Genomic DNA, 22977 nt, shown 5'->3' with positions numbered 1-22977 from the left:
CGCGCCCGAGTCCAACTGAACCGTGCTCTGGCCCACCTCTTCCAAGTGGGCCAGGGCCGGCTAATCGAGCCGCGCCCGGGCACAGTTCAGATCACTCACACTAGTCAAACGAACCGCGCTTTGTTGGTCAAACGCACTCGGGCACGGTTCAAACTGGCTAGTGTGAGTACACCCTCTGACCAGGTTTTTGTTGTTTTCAGTTGCCACAAAAGAGCAACGCACCAACAACATGCCTGAACACACATCATGCGCGAGTGCATTTGCTATTTAAACAACGTGAAAATTATGTGAATATTATAACTGCGTTGGGCTGAAATGGGTGTATGATAGGGCCCAAAGTGTGACCAAAATGTTTAGTACAGTTACAGTACATTTGTTTTATAGTAAACTTAAACTTCTATAACTTTTTACACTTTCATGTTTTGACGTGTTTTCACTTCAGCAATATGTCTTCTTTAAAAAGAGACCAACCTTAGGTCTGAAAGCATTCATAAACTACAACCATTTAAGTTTGGATAGTTTGGATTGCATTTTCACATCTCAAAAAGGGGGGTGACCGTTATTGGATATTTAATTCTGCATGCTCATTTTCCCAGATTTTTACATACATCTAGTGTTCACAGAAAGTTAATCTTTAAAAATACTAATAGTTTTATAACACTTAAATATGAAATCTTTAGCAAATCTCAAAATGATCTTTCATACTGTACATTTATAATTTTGTGATGCTTCTGGTAAAATTTAAACTGAATGATTTTAGTTTTTGGTGTTTTATTTTTTTATGAATCTGGACTAAATAGTATAGTATTTTAATATCATAAAAGTGGATATAGTCTTCCCAAGGATGTCAACTTTTATAAGTTTTTAAATGTATCTGGCAACTTTAGTGGCTGGTGGGCAAAGCCTCTCTTTCTATAGGTTTCTGTTGCAAAACAACTGCACATTATGTTAATTGTGCAATCAAAACATCTGGACATTAGTGTGTTATTGTTGCTATCTTGGTCATAGTGAGGTAGTAAAATATGCTTCATTGAAATGGCCACAGGGAGGCACCCAGATTGTTATAAGTTGTGATAAAGCTCTAATCTCTGTACTTTAATTGAATGTTGCAAGACAACTTAAATCTAGCAGCTTGGATTGTTTCGTTTCATTGATACCATGCACAAAATACTTGGGCACGATGTTTCTGTCAGTCTGCAGACAGGGTCAGAGGTGTGGATAGTTAGAGATGCATCAAAACTACCAGTGACTGAGGGAGTCTGACTTCTCAGTGAGGTGTTTTTGCAGCTTTTTCAACACCAACTGAAGTTTAACAAAAACAAAAGAAGTAGTTTTACTTCATGAGGGGCATGATCAAAGATTACACCATCCTACTTGATGGACACACAGAGAAATGAGCAAGAATAGGGCGAACTGGAGCTACGTCTTGGAGCCAAGAGCTGTAAGAGCCTTGACTGAAACCTGTTTTTACCTCTTATATCAGTTTTCTAATCATTCTAAATGCAAAGTAAATTTTTGCTGTGAATGATCATGTTTTCACAACAACAATAATGGCCTTGCATATGCTGCCTATGGCTATTTGTGAGCTGTTGTTGAAAAGAGCTTTATGGCAATAGGCAAATAACAATCTCAGCTGACACTAAGTGGATGTTGGCAGAATAAGTGGCAACATCCCTCCAAAAAAAAAAAAAAAGCAAGCTAGATAGCAACTGAGAGAGAATGACAAATATTCCTAAAAGCCTTTTCACAAAACAAAAAAAAACCCTCCCCACCTTTCTTTTCTCGCTTTCTTCTCTCTTTTTCGTTTGTTGCAAAAAGCCATTTGGCTTTCTGTGCATTTCCCAGTTTGCTTTCTTGGCTCGTCCTGAATTAGCTGTCAGACGGTTGTTCCATCGCAGCAAAGCTTGTTGACCAAAATGAGCTTTAATTCACAACTCACAGTGTAACTTTCACACTTCACTTTGCAGAGTCGTAACATGTCACATTTGGAATGTGCAGAAATGATGTGTATTTCAGAATCACGTCAAAACATTCCAAGCGTTTTGTGCAGACGGTCATTATCCAGCCTGCTGAAGATGTCAGTTACATCCTAATTTCATTACACCCACACATTGCCTACTCATTTAGCCAAATGAAATTACAATAACAGAAATGCTGGTGCAATTTCATGGGTGGCCTGCTGTTGCCGAGGTATCTTACATCATTTGAGGACATGTGGGTCTGATGTGGGCAAAAAAAAAACGTTGATTGTGGTCATTTTAGACCCTTGTATTAAAGCAGCACTAGGTAACTTTTCAACCTTTATAATATATTTTCAAGACTCTTGTGATGATACATCGACTTACAATAGGTTGAATGACACGTCTGCCATAGCCTGACGGGGTCTGTATCATTTTTAATCATACTTTTAAACTTTGGGTTTCGGGTAGTAACCCGAGAACAAAAAGAACTACAAAATTCGACCGCTTTACGGCATATACGTTACTTCCACCACCACTACCTTAAATTCGGACGTGCGAGCCCAACTATCATTTGTTTGCCGAATGTTATAGTCATGGCCGAAGCAGCACAGAAAAATAAGAAAGCTTTAAGAAGCTTTTAAGAAGGTTTTGCAACTACATTCTTGCAAGTAAATATATAAGACGTACAAAATCATATTTTAGGATACCTAACATGTCTGTGATATTTGTTTATTTGTCTTGCCTCAAGCTATAATGCAAATCGATTTTTAAAATGTGCAGATTCATCTATGGTAGCTTGATATTATAATATTGACGATATATGGTTATTACCTACCACTCAAACATTGAATTGAAGTATCATATAGATTCTGTAAAACGGGAACCAATAGACTAGGCTACTATAATTACGCTGGCTTGTAAACGTGAGCATCGCGAACATTTGGCGTTTGAAAAAAAATAAAACACCATGAAATTATATTCAAATGACATGCTGAAACATATGCCACTGTACCTGAAGACATTTCACAGGCGACGCAAGCAGAACACCTGCATGTGAACTCCGGCAGTGTTCAGGGCTGTCATGGTTGTCATGTCAACAAATGCACGTGTGATGCATCCCCTGATGTAGAATGACAGAGTTTACGACAGTAGTAGAGGACAATACTGTTTCCCAACTGTAGGGGGACCCCGAGAGCAAAACCTACCTGCTGCTTTAAAACACAAGTCACTTTCTTGTGTTATCAATCTCTATGTTCCTCCATTACCTGCATCCTCTTTGACACATATTGATCCGTATTAACAAGCTGCATAGGGTCTTTCCTGAGTCCTCCACCCCACCTGCTTTCCTGCTTTGATGTGTCACAGAAGCTGTTTTGTCTGTTATGAGGGCCATTAACAGGGTTCTGCAATGGGTAGCATATGCCTGTATCTATAAAAAACATGCTGTCAGAAAACAGTGTTTGTCATATCGTGGCGGCATGCTGGGAACTCATGGGGCATGAGATCGAGAGCTTCAACATGACTGTTGATGAGTGTGTCCTGAGGGTTTCATTAATTATGAAGATGTGGTTCAGAAATTGCCACGACAACGTCATGTGGTGCAGGGAAAAGGCCTGGTTCTTTTTCCAAATGCTCCCTTGTTGCATGTTCACAGGTGCAATATTAATATGTTTGACATGCAAGCTTCAACGGTTCCCATCAGAAATGTCCAATTCTAGTGAATCTTAAAACTGATTCACAGGTTCAAATTGTTGTGTGGCATTTTAGATCATTCTCTCTCTCTTTTTTTTTTTAAAGCATCTAGTTCCATTTTGATGTGAATTGTTGTATTTTTAATTGTTATGTAAAACAAAACAAAAAAACGTTTCTTTAAATACCCTCACCCTTATTAAAAACAATCTTTTTTGTACCAGAAAAAACAACATAAACAACAAGACATATCTATTGAAAATGGTTTAGAATTATAACTATATTATTATAATTATTGTTTATACATAATATATTATTTTATATATTAACTATAGGCTATATAGTTATAATATAATAAATATTATATAAATCTTGTAACTACATGTATAATATATTGATATATTATGTTGTTCTAATTATGGCTGCGTCCATATATATATATATATATATATATATATATATATATATATATATATATATATATATATATATATATATATATATATATATATATATATATATATATATATATATATATATATATATATATATATATATATATATATATACATACAGTATATATTTATTTATTATGTCAGAGAGTGACCCAGATGCAGAATGAGCGGGGGGTGAAATTTATTAACAATCTTAGACAGCACAAGAATGGTGAGACAGGAAAACAGTCCAAACAATAGGGGCAGGACACAATGGGAGAACTGTCTGGTCAGGGTGGATGCAAGGATGTGATGGCCAACGATGGAGACAAGGCATCAGCTCAGGGAACCAGCCTTGACAGTTGGTGATGTGACTTGCCGTAGAACCAAACTGGAAGCCAGGCCAGGAGAGTCAATGACCAGGGTGGGACAAGATGCAGGACAGGAACTACCACAAGACAACACACTAGACAAGACAACAAGAGATAAACAGACAAGAGCAAAACATTAAAAAAAAACTCTGAATAGGGAAAATGCAACTAAGTATCTGGAATCAAAAAAGCAAACTGAAGAGAGATAAATATAAAAATCAAAATAAACTATAAAAAATAAGAGAAAAGATAAACAAGTGCTAGAAATAAATTTCTGGAACTTGAAACAAGATAAAAACAAAAACAAAACTGCAACCTAGCAGGAAACTAGAGAGAGAAACAAAATCAAAACTAGAGAAATCCAAAAAATAAGAAAAGCTAGAACAAATACTATCACTAGGACAAAATTACACGAGGCATAAAACAAATGCACACAACAAACCAGCAAGGAAAAACTCAATATAAAAGGGAACAGCACATAAGGATCAGGTGAACACAATTAAGCAAACCAGGACTAGACATAGGCTGCGTCCGAAAAACCTAGGTAGCTGACTCGTTGCATCTCTGCCTCATCAGACAATGGCTTGTAAGGCAGCATTTGTGCATGAAGGCACCTCACGAAACTAAGTTTGGACAGACTTCTTAGGCAGTGTTAATTAACCGTTTAATGATCTACAGCAAAATAGAGAGAGCTTTGGTGAGAACTAAACAAATATTTAATTACCACATTAGTACACTGTACAAAATTTAAGGCCTCTCCAATTCAAAATTTTCTAGTGAGCGATCACATCTACATTTTTCAATTGGGCAAAATTAATTTCTGTGCATTGAATTTTATCCATTTTGGCAACAGTCTGTTAACATGGGCTCAATTAGAAATAATATGTTGAGCCAATGGAAAAATGTAATTTACCAACACTGTAAAAAATGTCAGGCCTCTCCAATTTAAAATTTTCTAGTGACCGATCACATCTAAATTTTTCAGTTGGCCAAATTGAATTTCTGTGAATTGATAAAATTCACCTTGAGAATTGGCCTTCAATTTGGCCAACTAAAAAATGTAGATGTGATCGGTCACTAGAAAATTTTGAATTGGAGAAATGTTTTACTGTGAAACTGTGAGGTGAAAATACCTTATTTTCAATAAGGAAAAACTCTGAATACATTCAAGAAGTCTTCTGCATAACAGGATGTCTTAATGTGGTCAAGAAAACGCAGCACTGCATAGGCTAAAAACCTGCAAATAATAACATTAATGAGAAAGTTCCCCTGCATCACATCTGGCAAATGACAGAACAGAAGTTACTTCATTATATAATGAGGATGAGATGAATGAATGGATGAATAAGAAAATCACGAGCTTGACGTGTTTGATATTAAAAGGCAATAACTTAAGCCCTGAAAGAGGCCGACTCCAAATGCAATCTAACGGCACCGGGTCGCATGGCACACATATCACACAAATTCCTTAATTTACTTATTACCTATTGTTTTAGACATATAAGACATGAGGAAAATAAAACTATAGGCTACCATTAGAGTAAACGAAGTAAACGAGAACACACTCATGAAATCAATGAATGCATGAACTCGTGATTCTACAAAATGTCTTTTAAACTTCATACCGGATCATAAAGCAAAACTCTGGAGAATAATGTCAGTGCTAAATACTCACCAACGTCTTTGTGAGATGAATATCTCTCTATTCTCTTGGGAATGTCTGTTTCGGTCTTCAGCACCTGCTGGTTCGGCACCGCTCGCACTGCCGCTCCCGCGCTCCGCATTTGAAATCTCCACACAAACGGTTTTCTTCAAGCGCATTTTGCGCATGCGTATACCGTTTCTCGGACGTAGGACTTGTTCAGCCAACATGGATTTTTCACTTCGACTTTTGAGTGAAGACCTTAAGCTATGATTAGTACAATCCATCTTTTTGCATGGGGATAATTATTTGGAAGTCATTTATTGGGCCAATATGTAATGATCAATTTTCTCAATTTTTCCCCCCATTTTTTTTTTACTGTGTAATTTCTCGCTAGAAATGACATCAGAAGTAGAAAATGTTGGTAAAAAACGTACATTTACACACAAACTGACCAGCAAACGCAACTTTCGGGCGCCATCTTTTTTTTCCAGCTCAACTGTCACAGAATGGAAAGCACAGGATTGTGGGATATCAAAGGCAGCGAAGGATACAAATATGCTGTCTTCGAAAACCGATCAGATGAAGGTATCTCAGAGACAGGAGGTGAAGCTAACATTAGATTCGGACGTACCTTGGTGCCTTCCTGCCTTGAAATGTGTCCTCCGAAGACAGCGTTTTCCAGGTTTCGGACGCAGCCAAGGACTAAACAAGGGGGCGTGGTAAAGGGAAACAAGGAGGTGGGACTAGGGAGCACATGGCCAACACAAAGAAAGACAGAGCCATGTGGTCAGACACAAGACAAAAGGCTTGTTCGACTTCATACAGCGATGCGCAGACCGATCGGCGGCTGACTTGAAGCAGTGCATGCTGGTTAGAAATTTTGTCTGCCTTGAGGCAGCGCCGACGCCACGTGACAGTGACGTATGTCAACAAAGTGCCGTGAGAGCAGTTCGAGAGCAGCCGGCTAATACAGCCGGTGCAGTTTCTCTAGAGCGGCTGCAAGACTGCACGGACTCTGATGATGACAGAGCTGTACCACGATTAGCCAGATTCACCGCATGAAAGCGATCACATGTGTTTCGTGTTTATGCATTTATTTCACTTCAGCTGTGATAAAGTATGAAAACACAGCGCGAGTGTCGCTACGGGAAGCAGAAAGTGTCCGACTTCGCATCTCCGTTTGCAGCTCCTACCTAGGGCAGGACCCTGACATAATATATACAAATATAATATTTGACATATTATATAATATATTATATAACCACTACATTCAAATCTTTTAATATGTTAATAAAATAATTTAGGTTACACTTTACAGTAAGGTTTCATTAGTAAACTACTTTAGTTAACATGAACTAAGAATGAACAATACTTCCACAGCATTTATTAATCTTGGTTAATATTAATTTCAACATTTTCCGATACATTACTAAAATAAAAATGTATTTGTTAACATTAGTTAACACACTGTGAACTAACATGGACAAACAATGAATATCTGTATTTTTTATTAACTAACATTACCAAAGATGAATAAATACTGTAACAAATGTATTTCTCATTGTTAGTTCATGTTAGTTTATGTGTTACTTGATATACATGAATATACATTGCTACATAGATTCAGTGCATTTAACTTTTTATTACTTAACTTATTTTTGCTTGTTAACTACTTAATTATGACTTACTTTTAGCTTGCTATACTAGTTTATAAGTAGTTTTCTCAGTACTTGACTTGTGGCAGCTTATATTGTCAGTTGTAAGTAAATGAAGGCAGATTGGTCACAGAACTGAAGGAAGAAAGTTTGGAAATAAGAAGTATGCAAAACGACAGGAGAGATATGGAGTGCAGTATATTCTATTTACGTGTGTATCTACTCAATGTGCGATAGTGGTAGACAAAGAACAAGAGGATGTGACTGACAGCAAAGCAGTGTAAATTAAGCACAGAAAAGAAGAGTGGGAAGAAATGTGTAAACCTATTGTTGAGATGGATCAGGTTGATGATAAACACTGCTTGAGACCGCCAGGTGGAGGTTGGGATGTGATATGTCAGCTGAGGAACGGAAGCCAGTGGTTGTTTACCCCACTCCACCTGAGTGACACACTCCATCTCCTCTCACTTCTGATCAGTGATCACTGCCACGGTTTGTCTGGCACGGCTACGTAATGACAGAAAAGAGGACTTTTAGAGCAATTCTGTGAGGTGCTAGTGGCCTTAACCTGTCTTTTCTTTCACTATTCAGCTCAGCAACTTGGCAAGCAATAACTAACGTCTATGGATGTCATAGCAACTTTCAAATGTGAGCAAGTTAGGAAGCTTTCCTTCATCAAAGCACTTTCAGAAAACCATTGATGCTTCCTAGGAAAACAGCATATGGAAAACCAAACGCTCATGCTAAAGTGAAAGAAAAGGCATGAAAGGCATTGTTCAATCCTTGTGTATTCTAATGCTGTTACTGCACACAAATAATCTTTTGAAGTAACTATACAGCATCGAGTCTTATGCTTCCAAACAACTCACTAAAGTGTGTATTAATGGATTGTGACTTTTCTCTCTTTGTGTAGTACACGTTTGATTCTATTTCTCGATTTGTCAGTATGATTTCATCTGCTGGAACTATATTTAAAACCCAAGCAACAGGATAATATATATTTTTTATTGATTTATTCTCTCATTTATCGATAATTTATAGAATTATTATTTGTTATATTATTTACTTGTAATTTTATTTAGTTTTTACTTATACTTATATTATATTATGTTGTTATATTATGCAATTCAAATTAATATTTAGAAATCATAAAGCATGCACAGTACACTATTACTTGTTTCCTTTCTTCTAATGTGGATGTATAACCACATTAAGCCATGCTTTTTTGGATTCATACTAAATAAAAAAATAAAAGTACATTTTTATGATTTGTAAATACAGTATTAATAGGATTTCAATAAACAATTATATTCAGCATTGATCCCCCAAGTGTCGAGCAACATCCTGTAAACTCTTTTGATTCGACTATACTGTATCTTTGCTGCTTTTTTCAAAGTGCTTATAGATTGGCCTGCTTTGTAATTAATCATCACAGTAGATTTAAAGCCCACCGCTGTTAGTCGATAATGCCAAAGCATAATTAAAATTAAATCCCTATTATGCGATGCTTCTTTATATTTGCTAAGCTTCTTCTGGAAAAAACTGTAAGGTCCATGAGTGGTTACCAGCTATTATTGTAAATGACAAACAAGTTAGATGAAGTTCAGTGTATTGTGAGTACTGTTAATTAAAAATGGTGTTTGTCCTAAATAGATGTGCCTGCTTGTGCTCTCACGGCTTGGGCGCCTTTCTCAAAGAGTCAAGGCAGCAAACTTCTAATGAAAGCAGTAAAGTACCCACTAAAGCTGGTGGTTCAGCTATTCACAGTCTTGCTGTGTGCTAGTTTGTTGGCCCATTCTGATGAATGTTTTCAATTATGCATTTAGATAAACCTCCAAATTGCTATTTAGTACTGAGGAAAAAAGCATTACAAGGGCACTAATATGTTGGGTGCTGCTTTTTAGGTGGTTGTGTGAACCTTAAGAATTGCATAATACATAAGTTGTGGGACAAAGTACTTACAATTTCGCCAGAGTGGAAGCTACTTTAAAAGTGTTGTGCTACAGAAGGAATGTTTTGTATTTGTGACAATATCGATTACTAAAGAAAATAATTTGGATTTAATAATGCTATACTTTGGACAAAATGAATGCTATATATACACTGATCAGACAGGTGAAGTGAATAACGCTGATTATCTCTTCATCACGGCACCTGTTTGTGGGTGGGATATTTTAGGCAGCAAGTGAACCTTTGGTCCTCAAAATTGATGTGTTAGAAGCAGGGAGTGTAAGGATTGGAATGAGTTTGACAAAGGGCCAAATTGTAATGGCTACGACTGGGTCAGAGGCGGCCAAGGCTTATTGATGCATGTGGGGAGCGAAATCTGGAAAACGACCTACTGTAGCTCAAATTTCTCAAGAAGTTAATGCTGGTTCGGATAGAAAGGTGTCAGAATACACAGTACATCGCAGTTTGTTGGGTATGGGGCTGCATAGCTGCAGACCAGTCAGGGTGCTCATGCTGACTACTGTCCACCGCCGAAAGTGGCAACAGTGGGCACGTGAGCATCAGAACTGGACCACGGAGCAATGGAAGAAGGTGGCCTGGTCTGATGAATCACCTTTTCTTTTACATAAAGTGGATGGCCAGGTGCGTGTGCGCCCCTTACCTGCGGAACACCAGGATGCACTATGGGAAGAAGGCAAGACGGTGGAGGCAGTGTGATGCTTTGGACAATGTTCACAATATTAGGTCATAATGTTATGTCTGATCTGTGTCTATAGTATATATATGTATATATATTATAAAGACAAGATGTTGTATATAAAGGACAAAAAAAAAATCCTGAAAAATTATCCACCCCCTTACAAGTCTTACACCCCTGTTTGAAAACCTCAGATTCAAACACCTTTAGAGGTTTTTTTTATTTTTATAAATATAAGTGCAAAACCAAATATAAGCCGTATTTTTCATCCTTTAAACCTTCCAGACACTGTAATCCATTGTAAATACCTTACTCTAAATGTAAAAAAAAACTAAAACAAAACAAATAGCAGAGGCTAAATTATTTTCTCTGGTAATTGACATTATGCAACTAATGCTGCCAACTGAGCTTCTCTTGTATTTAACCAGAACATTTTTTCAATAGCAAGTAGTTCCAATACAATTTGTGTGAAATAAATTGACAGCACCAATTCTCATCATTCTTTTACCTTCATCTGTGTGTGCTTTTTGCCTATATGTAGATGTATTCCAAATACATTTAACTTTTATTTTATCTCAGTTTCTCATCCATTGTCTGCCTGGTAGAGATACCCGTTAGCCTTGATCCCAAATCCTCTCTGCTGTCCATCATTCTCTCACCTTCATTCTCTCTTTCTGCTTCTCCTTTGTCTCTGTTTCTCTCACGCTCTGACAGCGGCTATCAATGAGCAACCCCTGTTTAAACCCCAGCCTCCCTGATGAGGTACACACTTGTTTGCTTATCCTTTGCTATAAGCGGCTTGAGTTTTACGACACAACATGAATAGAATGATGGTTGCTGCATTGTTAATGAGGGAGTGAAGGGAGTGTGTTTGGCCGCTGAGTTCTGGCTTGTTCCTCGCATTGTGTTAGCCAGGATATTGGGAGCTTACGCGGGCAGAATGCATTATGCCTGAGTCATTAGTAGTGCTAGCCCTTGCTATGCAGGGGCATAAGACAGGCCTCAACATTGCTAATGTCTCATCAAACTTGCCACCCCAGCGTTTATTGAGAGTGAAACATAAATTATTGTTCATTATTAATATATTTCAAGGGGGTGAATGTCAATGCTACCGTGCATCCTGGTAAACCAGCGTTTACTCTTCTCCGGAGAGTTTGATGATTTATGTTTGGACAAACTTGGGTAGTTACTAATGTCTAGAAGTGTGTGAAACAGAAATATTGACCTTTTCTGACAAACAAATCAGCAAAGAGCACATTTCATTAGCTAATTTAATAGCTATCTTAAGGGTCACAGTATGCGAGTGCAGTGCGAGGCAGGTAAACAGTGAACTTGACGACCCACAAGTAGGGTTGACTGACAGCTAGAATTCAATTACAGTGATTTAGAAGTGAACTTTGCTCCTCAATCATCCCTCCAAAGGGCAAACTTGTGATGAGATCATGGCATAACTGTTTTATATAATGAGAAGATATTGAGAATTCGGTCCTGATTGTGAATAGAAGGGAGACGCTGTGGGTGGAAGGATTAGATGCTTTTGTAAGTTAGTAGAATTCGCTTTCATGCTTCATTGTGCTGTGAAAATATTTAAACAGCCACATCGAAAGAAAAGCAGGTAATATCGGTCACGGCTCTGCTTTTAAATACTCAAGACATCAGGGCCTTGCTTTCATTATGTCTGACAGTCTACACTCTAGAGGGGTTATATAATGCAGAGAAAGAGAAAGATACATGCCTGATACCAACTGATTTTATTCAAAAAATAATATTGTGCTATTTGGCTGATGTTTTACCTGAAACAATGATAACAAGCTTGGTGCAGTTATGGCATGTGCAGTGGGACTAACTGCTAAAGGTAACCAGCCAAACCTTGTCCGTTGCTATAATCTGTGGAATTCACTGAAGCAGAAATAATCATGTTGTCCTCAAAGGCCAGACTTGGTTGAGTGCGTCTTGGATTCTGTCTGCATTTTATTTGACAAACCTTGTTGATACAATGTTTTCCCTCTTTATCACATTATGTGTGATTAACTTAACAGAGTAATTATAAATGAGAACAGACTCGTATGTATAAACAATCTGTCAGAACAAGTGGTGATTGCAATTTTTAGCCTCAAATTACTCACATAAGGCCGTATGTTAACTGCAGAATGCAAAAAACGAATAGGCCTTATCTTTATTTTCAGTTCTTTATGATCATTATCACAAAAATATAGCAGTGTGTTGGAGGGAGTGTTGTGTGTGTCCACAACATTTGATGTTTGAGGACATACACTAAACACACACAAAAGGTAAATATATTAATTAAAATATATGTACATAACAAACAGTGCATACACCAATCAGGCATAACATTATGAAGGTGAAGTGTATAACACTGATTATCTCTTCATCACGACACCTGTTAGCGGGTGAGATATATTAGGCAGCAAGTGAACATTTTGTTCTCAAAGTTTATGTGTTAGAATCAGGGCAAGCGGAAGGAAAACGGGCAAGCGTAAGAATTTAAGCGAGTTTGACAAGGGCCAAATTGTGATGGCTAGACAACTGGGTCAGAGCATCTCCAAAACTGCAGTTCTTGTGGGGTGTTCCCAGTCTGCCGTGGTCAGTATCTATCAAAAGTCGTCCAAGCAAGGAACAGTAGCTTATTGATGGTCGAGGGCTGGCCCGTGTGGTCCGATGAGACAGACAAGCTACTGTAGCTCAAATTGCTGAAGAAGTTAATGCTGGTTCTGATAGAAAGGTGTCAGAATACATAGTGCATCGGAGTTCCAGATCCAGATACCACAGCACACCTTCAGGGGTCTAGTGGAGTCCATGCCTCGACTGGTCAGGGCTGTTGTAGCAGTAAAAGGGGGACCAACACAATATTAGGAAGGTGGTCATAATGTTATGCCTGATCGGTGTACATTTACAGTTCTATTTGACATATTTCTAAACCAGCTTTGAAATACGTAGTTTTCCCATTCACACTAAATCAATCACATTTATAGAATGATTTATACAATTTATACAATGTCCCAATGTGTTAATTTACTGCAAAATAATAGTGACTTTTACTAAATTACATGAACAATACAAAGGGAAAACACTGGAGTCCTCATTTATTTTATTCTTGAGGTAAAAAATAATGTGTATTCTAAGTTATTTTGTGTATCCTTAATACTACTACTAATAATAATAATGATAATGACAATTTTTTATTAATTTATAATGTAATTATAATATTATTTTGTATAATATTTGTAATTTATAATATGTTCATATTTATATCATATGTATTTAATACATACATGTATACAGTATAATGATATTATTATTTTTTATTTTAGTAGTGGGAAGCAGATCATTTTACTGACTCGGATCTTTGAATCTCGTTCAGCAATACAAACAAATCTTTTTTCAAGTCATGTCCTTAATTTCGTTCATTTCAGCTGAATATAATTAAAATGTTACATGTTAAATTTTCCAACACATGAAGTACTTTTGGAATAAACTAAGCTAATGCAGCCATGGTCAAACTTTGAGAAATAAATTATTAATTAATTGCTTAGCTGGATCTTTGTTCTTTCTTTTGTCACCTCACATTTAATAACGTCTTTTCCCTGGAAAGATTAGTTCACCTCTCGTGTCTTCGGGTTTGAGCCGTTAGTTCCGCCGTCATGTCTGATCTGGATTGTGACAGCCTCATATGCAATGCATGCAGTCCGGAAACAGAATTGATTAGTTAATCTCTCGAGTCTTCGTGTTCGAGTCGTTCGTTCAAGTCCCCTTGTAGGCTGAATGCAGAAACAGAAATGATTAGTTCATCTCTTGAGTCTTCGGGTACGAGTCTCGTTCTTTTGTCGCGTGACCGCTTCCCGGTTCAGTGTCTCGCAATATATATAACGTTACATTCATATTATTGTCTGCATGTTGTAATATATTTATTATTATAAAATTATCAGAAGATATGTGCAATAAACTTTTATCTTATGCCTATCCATTCTGACCAACCCAATGTGTCCAATCTTCATAGGAAAATAAATTATTATACTAGCTAAAAAACTGAACTAAACAAACAAACAAACAAACAAAAAAACTATGCAATTGTTTGTAAGGAAGGTTGGGAATTGACCTATCGGTAAGCCCCTCCCCTCGAACGCAGATGAGCCAATAGCAGTTGAGTATCAGTTGCGCTGGGACCGGAACTCGGACATCTTTAGGTGTCAGCGCCATAGAGATGCATTGGAAAATCCGAAGCTCTCATCGTTTTGATGGTGTTCATGCTACAAAAATGCTCAAATGTCGTGCCTGAGGTACTGTAACACTGATTCCAGGTATCCTGAGAGGATTTTCTGTTTGTCATACACTCGTTAAGTTACGATTAAAGTCCCTGCTAACATACAAACCGAAATAACTAACGTTAACTGTTCTCACATCATGTACACTGTAGGTCAAAAACACGAAGGTCTACATTTCAGTGCCTCTCCATATTAAACTGGTTATATGTAAATTAATTTCATTTTAGATATGTTTAAGGTCTCCATTATCTGTCCTACTAAGGAGGACTCCTATTTTGATGGGTATTAGTCTCCGGGTAACGAAAGGAAGAGCTCGCACGCAGTTTATCGGAGTTGTTTTGCAGATACAAAGTTTACCAGTTATTAACTGCACCCGCAAAAAGGCATACGGTCTGTGTATATGTTTGTTTGCTGTTAGTTGTATGAGTGTTTTTGTGTAATTTGCTGTGTATGTCAATGGTAATGCAACGGAGAGAGATAGTTTGTGAATGAGACGTTAATGCGCACTTCTTATGCTTTGTTCGTTCAGCTCTTATGATGATTTTTTTTTCAATAAACTTGATAAACCATCAGTAAAGTTTGGCCATCATACGGACGGGATATACGCTACAATCTGTGTCCAAAAACATCTTGGGATAAGGTTTTCACACTGACAGCTGTACATTGTAAGATATAGCAACTCCGTTTGTTTGTCCGAGTTAGCAACAGTAACTAAGGGGGGCGGGGCTTACCGATAGGTCAATTAACTAATATCTGTATCCAACACGGTTGTCACATCAGGTGACAAAAGAACGAGACTCGAACCCGAAGACTCGAGAGGTGAACTAATCAATTCTGTTTCATGTACAGAACATACAGGATGTTGTGCATGCACGGTCAACATAAAATGAACAAATTGCTCCCCGAGACATCTCATTGTTCTCGAGTCATATTAAAGATTTGTTCAAAATGAACAAATCGTTCATGAACGACACATCACTATTTTATTTTATATAATTTAATTTTCAGAATAGCGAAATAGCGTCCATGGAATGACTATGGCTATACATGTGTAACTTTTTTCTAAATCCATCACTCAGTCAAATCAAGATTGTATTGACCATGATTATGAGAAACATTTTCTACATCAGACAAACTCATTTGACAGATATGCATAAATATTCCTTTAGAAATTATCCTAAAAGTGTGACCGCTGCTGTAAAGGCATGAATAAATCCTATTTCTCGTCGGCAAAGTTCATCCTCTTTATGAATTCTCTCTTTAAATGTTGATGAGTTTCTGTTTTCCCTTTGTCCTTCAAAAAATTCAATTTCTTGTTTAATACTTGTATAAATAATGCATATTTGCCATAGCAGTAGGATTAACTTTGTATAAAATGATTAGATTAAGAATTTTAATTTCTGGATTTAAAGCATTGAAAGGGGATTATTGCAAGGTGTTTGCAATTATCTTAATGATTTGTGTAGTCTTACTGTACTTACTGGCAATAGAAGTAGATTTAAGAAGTTTAGTAAAAGTAGAAGTTTTAGAAATCCGACCTTCTAAAGTACGCCATTGATTGCATTGATTTTAGAGAGTCGGGTCCATCGTAAGTGGAGAGAGAACGGGGACTAAATCAAAGTGTTAAAGCCCTTAAGAGTGTGTTGACCACAAAGTGCTGATATACAGAGATGTCGCACTCTGGCTGTTTGTGCGCCTTTGATGAAATCTGAAAGAAATCATCCTGAAGCCCTTGAGAAACAGTGAGACTAAACTCAAGCTAATTGGCCCTTAAGTCTCCCACTCTGACTTGCGCGTTGATAAGGCTATGGTACACCGGCCGTCAAACTGTGCCACGTACCTTTTACACCCTTTCACACTGTGAAAACAAATAAGCTGAGTCCAATCTGACTGCATTTGTTTTGTAGCCTATTTTCATGATTTCTGGGGCTAATTTTGAGTTGATGCGCTCCCAAAGACGCAGGGGACCAGAAAAACATGACATTTTTATGCAAGCGTAAGATGGCCATGATAGGTAATTACTGAATTGCTTTCATAGAGAGTGGTTGCTGGCAGGCATGTATTGTGCTTTGCAATTGTAAATACCTGTCAAAGTGGCTGTGAGGGAAGACCTAGGTGGCCCACGCCTCCAGAATTTAGACTTCATTAATTGAAACCTGGAGGTTGCTTCCTCACATGCTGAGATGGACACCTGCTGCAGAAATGAGACTTATGAAGGCTCATTAGTCTGCCATACTGAAAATATCTTCAGAGAGTGCACCCCGGGAGCCTCATACATCCTAACTACTGCCATACTTCAGTTTTCATAATTAGATACACATATGAAATGTGATGTCACTCCGCATGATCTGCTGGGGAAGAAGAACAAATAATAAACTAAGCCAAATATAATCTCTTGCAGGGGACGAAAACACACCGGGTTGGTTCTCTGCAGAGGATTATGGGAAGACAAAAGCTCAGTTTTGGTGTCCACTTCTGGCCTGCCGCATGCCTGTTTTCACCACTAAAGCCCAGGAATGGAAGGTGAGTGACTTAAAGTTACAAAAAGCATATTTTTTTCTGCTTTGATGTCCAAAAACTTCCCTTGAGCAGACAAAAGGATTATAGTTCCTTTCTTGAAGACAAAGTGCTGTTAGAAACTGCTGTATACCATGCAATCATTTTTTTAGCTGGGAAATTAAAGTCCCGCAGAAGTAACCTCCACAGACAGAGTCTGACCATGGGATGATCTTACAGGGAACATTGCCAGGATTGTGGAATTACAAGGTGACATGGAAGCTTTCCAGTCACACTAGTAGGAGAGGGAGGTTGTGGATCAATAGGAGCTGTTAAGAGCGGCAAGCTCCTCATATATCAAATGGTGAACTCGGGTAAGAGACAGACTAAAATGGCTTCAGAGTCAGTCAAAAAGGAATGAAATCAATTTTACTGTCTGGAAGATGATATTTCGAGCTAGATTTTAAGACCTAACGAAGTTAGGTGACTTACCTCTGAATGGTGAGTATAGGTGCCAAATTACCATAGTCACTGTGTGAGGGTGTTATAAAGTGATCATGCAATTACGTTAATGACTGTGGGACACCCGAGAATAAATCAATCAGGCTGCATTAAATTAGGCTTATTGCAACCCAATAGATGGGAAGTCGAGGCTGTTGGTAAAATTGCTTGATCATGCGTTTTTTACAACAGCTTGGAGCTCTGACAAACAGATCGACGGTATACTTTTTCCGCATCATTTCTTTCCACAGCTGCTTAGGAGTTTTTTTATTTTTTTATTGTGTTTCTCTTGGCTCAAACTCTATGGTGCCATTGCTGTGTGAAAACCAGCTGCAGTGTTTCAGCCACCTTTAACAAGAATTGTTATCTGGGATGGGGCAAATTGAATTGTGCTCTAAAATGCTTTGAACAAAGTTTCCTGGAAAACATAGATCTGTACATTTTAAAAGCGTGCCTTCCATTTCTGGAAAATGTAAGAAGATTGATAAAATCCTAAAAGGTCATGGACATTTTTGTATTTAATGCAGTCATAGTTTTTTAGCTATTATAGAAATATAGTAGATTACAAAATACAGCAGATTTCAAAAGTCATGGGAATTTCTATAGTCAATTTATAATTTTTTTTTTGCTCTGCTTAGGTTTTTGTCTATAAATACTCTTTGTGAGTATAAGCTAACGGTAGTATGGGACCAGTTATGGATTGGTGTCTTTAGTAAAGTCTTGTACGTTTGTGTCTTGTTGAAAAGAAGGAGGTTCTTGAGCAGGTGAGATACATTTTGTGACTTTAAGTCATCCTGGCAGAGACGCCTTCTGTATTACTGTCAGTATCTATTCAACCTTGCTCCTTAACTGCCACTTCCACTGGGCAGCATGTGTTAGCCAGTGCCAAGGCCTCCAAACATCTTACTTTTAGGTTTTGGCTGCTGATGCACTTGGCAGAACATTCATTGGTTCAGGGATTAGAAAGGGGGCACTTGAAGACCAAGATCAAAAGAGAAAAGCCGTTGGGGGGACTCGTCGTCTCCAACAATAAAATAGAAGTTCTGTAGCATCGCACCATGAACAACTGATCTGCACACACACACAGTTCTGCCGTTTTTGAAAGCCTGGTGGGTGGACTTGTTAGGCGGAGGAGATAACCGTTATCAGGTCTTTCACTTCTGACGCGGATCTTTGGGCTCTCCTTGTCCCACCCCTAAGCAGTCCACCAGGCAATATCTGACCCACTTCTAAGCCTTATGAAAAATCCTGTAATACTGCACAAACAGGCACTCATTGTTCCTGAAATGCAATACTAAGTGAAGAGGAACAATGTGTTTTAGCATATGCTTGCCCAGCCTGTATGCTAATGTTAAACCTATCTTGATTGAACTCCTTGTCAAATCATCTTAGGCAGTCAGATTGTAAATTTTCATGTTTGCATCCTTCAATTCTCATCCTTCAATTTTGTTGACCTATTTGCCATTTTTATTCATGCGGACAGATGAGAGATACCGAGGTGATGAAAAGGGGGAATGGAATTGGCAAATGGCATGTGTGCTAACTGCCAGGCCACAGCTCTAACTGTGAAGTTCAGCTTTGTGTAGTGTAACATGCTAGATTGTGTTTCAAGAGATTTGGAGTTTGGTTTTATCACGTTTTTCAACCAGGTAGCGTTCACGTGGATATTACGGAAGCCTGACTATCCCTTAACATGCTAAAAACATCATTAAAACATTATCATCTGTTCAAGCTCTATGCTAGAAGTACTGAGAATTATAAAGATGTCTCGTGGGAAGATAAAGAAACAAAATCTGTTTCCCGATGAAGCATTAGGATGGAGAGAAGATGGCTCTTATTTGAGTGTTTTTTTTTTTAATACCGTGGAGATCCTATACCGAGTGCTTTGAAGTGTGGGAAGACATGCTGGAAAAAGGATTTTTTGGAAGTATCAGGTTTGACTGTTTTCTTTGGGATTAACACAGGGGGGGAAAATGGAGACATGTTTTCTAAATCTCTTTTATAGTACTTAAACCCATGTCATGCTTCTGTCCAATGAAGTGTGCCTACAGAAACTAGTGCCTTCTTCAGCTTATTGTTGTGGATAAGTGCCCAGTATAACTTTGGATAACTTGAATATTTTTGAAGTTCAAATGCTGTTTTTGTGACTCGTGGTTGTGTTTTGATTGTCAATGCTCAAGTTTTGAAAAGCAGCTTTGGGCTTCAAGCTATAAGCTTAACGCATCACTGATCTTAAGCAAAAACCAGTGAGGCTTGTTTGCATGCAGATTCTTCCAATTTTCTGGCTCTGTGTTGTGCCTGTGAAGCATATAATACATACATATATGTATATGTATTTACAGCTTCATCTTATACATTTGAATGGGAAATCAAATGGCTGGTAAAATTGGGCATTCAACAGCCGCTTTGGTTGGTGGGCAAAAAGGGAATTTCCCACTTTGGTTGCATCCTTCAGACTGATATAGAGGGTTGATATCCTGTTTTAAAATGACTGTGAGTTCTGACATGGTCTGGATGTACTTGTTTTGTTTCCTGTCTACATTCCATCAATGCTGCTAGTGTACTGTTACTTGAGAGTGAACAAATTGTAGTCCATATTATGATACCTCCAGAACTCAATGATTGACTACTGACTGCTGACGAGATGGCACTATGACATCTCTTGCTATAGTGAATGTGTGGATGGAGTCTATTTATAGCACCGTTTGGAGGGGGACTGATATATGACACCAATGACTTGAAGCTGTTACAGCAAGAAGAGGAAGAAAAGAAAAAAAAAACTTACATCTCAAGATGATGCTCAACACATGAGACATGAGACAGAAAACACATGAAATATAGATCAGAAATATCTTGGAGAAAGGTGCCCTTCGCCTTACATGGCAGCCCTCTGTTGATTCTACTTTTTTTCTCCTTTGTTTTTTGTCAGCATGGAATTTCCCCCCCGTAAAAATCAGAGGGTTGTGCCTTCTGCAATCTTTTCTGTGCATATATAAGGCTTGTGTTTTTTTTCTCTCTCTGCTTCCTTTCGATCCCTCTGTGAGTTCTGCATTTCATCTTCCTCCTCGTCTGTGAAGAACAGACGCCACAGCATGGATTAAAAGCTTTTTCCTTCACATCTCCACTGGACTGCTGCGACACTTTCTCCTATGCTGCAATATATCCTGCAAGTAAATAGAAACACGTATACAGTACATTGAGCCGAATTTTAAAACCCACAACCCGACTTACAGCTAAATCCAGGAGGCTTCGTCGAGGCTTTGCTATTAATTGCTGATAGCTTAACCTCCTCTTCATCTGCCCCTTCATCGCCAAGGATCAGTGTAATTAATTAAGAGCGCTTTTGTTTTTTTCCCTCAAATAGCTTTGCCCTAATCTGTCACTTGTTCATCTGCAGAGTTCAAGCAGGGCGAATGCATTGGACCCTCAACACATTTGGATTATGTTGGACAGCAAGTGTAAATCTGATTTTGTCAAGATCACAGAGCACCTGTCACCAGTGTTGATATAAACTCGCCGTCTCGGTCAAGGCTTCAAATCGCTGCACTCAGCGGAAGCTCCCGACACACGACTGGAGCTTGTCACTGTCCATTGCACAGTTTGGTGACAGCACGCAACAAAAAAGTCTCAAAATCTCTTGTTCTGACGGTGACTTTGGTCATGTCTGGTGTTGAACATCGCAACCTTCAAAAGTGTTGGTCATGTCTGACAGCAGTCATATTTTGGTCATTCTTGACAGCAGTCATATTTTGAACAGGCAATAGAGCATTACTAGCAGAAGAAGCAACATTTTGAAGAAATAGTTCACCCAAAAATTTTAATCCTGTCATTTACTTGTCTTCATGTCATTTCAAAACTGAATCAGTTTCTTTCTTTTGCAAACAAATGAAAGTCAGTGGGGTCCAAAACAACGTTGGACCAAACTGACTTTTATTGTATGGACAAAGAATACTTGTCAAAATATCTTCTTTTTTATGTTCCACAAAAAAAAAAAAAAACGTCAAACAGGTCTGGAACAACATGAGGGTAAATAAATGATCCCCAAAAGACCAAGAGCAGTGAGTGATTTTCTCTTTTTCTTTTGTTCTTTGAATAACATTAAAGGGATAGTTCACCCAAAAATTCTGTCATTAATTACTTACCCTCATGTCGTTCGACACCCGTAAGACCTCCGTTCATCTTCGGAACAGAAATTAAGATATTTTAGTTGAAATCTGATGGCTCTGAAAGTCCTCCATTGGCTCAATGGCACTGTTCACTCTCAAGACCCTTAAAAGGTACTAAAGACGTCGTTACAAAGTCCATCTCACTACAGTGGTTCTAAAATAACTTTATGAATCGGCGATAATAGTTTTTGTGCGCAAAAAAACCCTAAATAACGACTTACATAGCGATGATGATTTCAAAACAAAGCATTATGAAGCTCCGAAGCGTTATGAATCACTGAGTCGATTCAGCGGTTTGAATCGCCAAATTTCAGCAGTTTGGCTCATCATTCGGCTCAGTGATTCATAACGCTTCGAAGCTTCATGATGCTTTGTTTTGAAATCGTCATCACTATGTAAGTTGTTATTTAGGGTTTTATTGCGCACAAAAACTATTGTCGCCGATTCATAAAGTTATTTTAGAACCACTGTAGTGAGATGGACTTTGTAACGACGTCTTTAGTACCTTTTAAGGGTCTTGAGAGTGAACGGTGCCATTGAGCCAATGGAGGACTTTCAGAGCCATCAGATTTCAACTAAAATATCTTAATTTCTGTTCCGAAGATGAACGGAGGTCTGACGGGTGTCGAACGACATGAGGGTAAGTAATTAATGACAGAATTTTCATTTTTGGGTGAACTAACCCTTTAATGGCACAGACAGCAGCAGGAATATTAGAATATATCTAAAGCACATGATGCAGATCTGACACAGCTGATTTTCTCCCAACATTTCACATTCATTTAAAGACTCTTTAACTCATTTAAGACTGTGCTTATGAGGATACTAACCAATACAGGCGTTTCTACATAGTTTTGTATGTTCTCTTTTGCATCTTACTGCGCTTAAATGGTTTAAAAGCGTTTTAATGAATCGCTGTTGACATTCATTGTCATCACTATAGCCTAAGGATGCAATGAAAAAAAAAACTGATGCTGTGTTAATTGCTTTGAATATTTTGCATGCGTTAAACTGAAGAAAAAAATCTTATTTTATATATATATATATATATATATATATATATATATATATATATATATATATATATTTTATATATATATATATATTTTATATATATATATATATATAT

General features: G+C 37.8%; 1 protein-coding gene across 2 annotated transcripts in view; it reads left to right on the top strand.

The window, feature by feature from the left end:
• Window positions 1-22977, top strand: part of arhgef10la (Rho guanine nucleotide exchange factor (GEF) 10-like a) — a 202956-nt gene that overhangs the window by 134739 nt on the left and 45240 nt on the right. For both annotated transcript variants that reach the window (XM_079844412.1, XM_079844411.1), the window contains exon 19: window positions 17087-17208. In XM_079844412.1, coding sequence (XP_079700538.1) covers window positions 17087-17208 — 122 coding nt within the window. The remainder of the gene's footprint in view (window positions 1-17086; window positions 17209-22977) is intronic.

The sequence above is a fragment of the Gobio gobio genome (assembly GCF_949357685.1).
Source record: "Gobio gobio genome assembly, chromosome: 19".
NCBI lineage: Eukaryota > Metazoa > Chordata > Actinopteri > Cypriniformes > Gobionidae > Gobio > Gobio gobio.
Note: the sequence above shows the minus strand (reverse complement) of the source record. Positions and strands in the feature narration are given on the sequence as shown.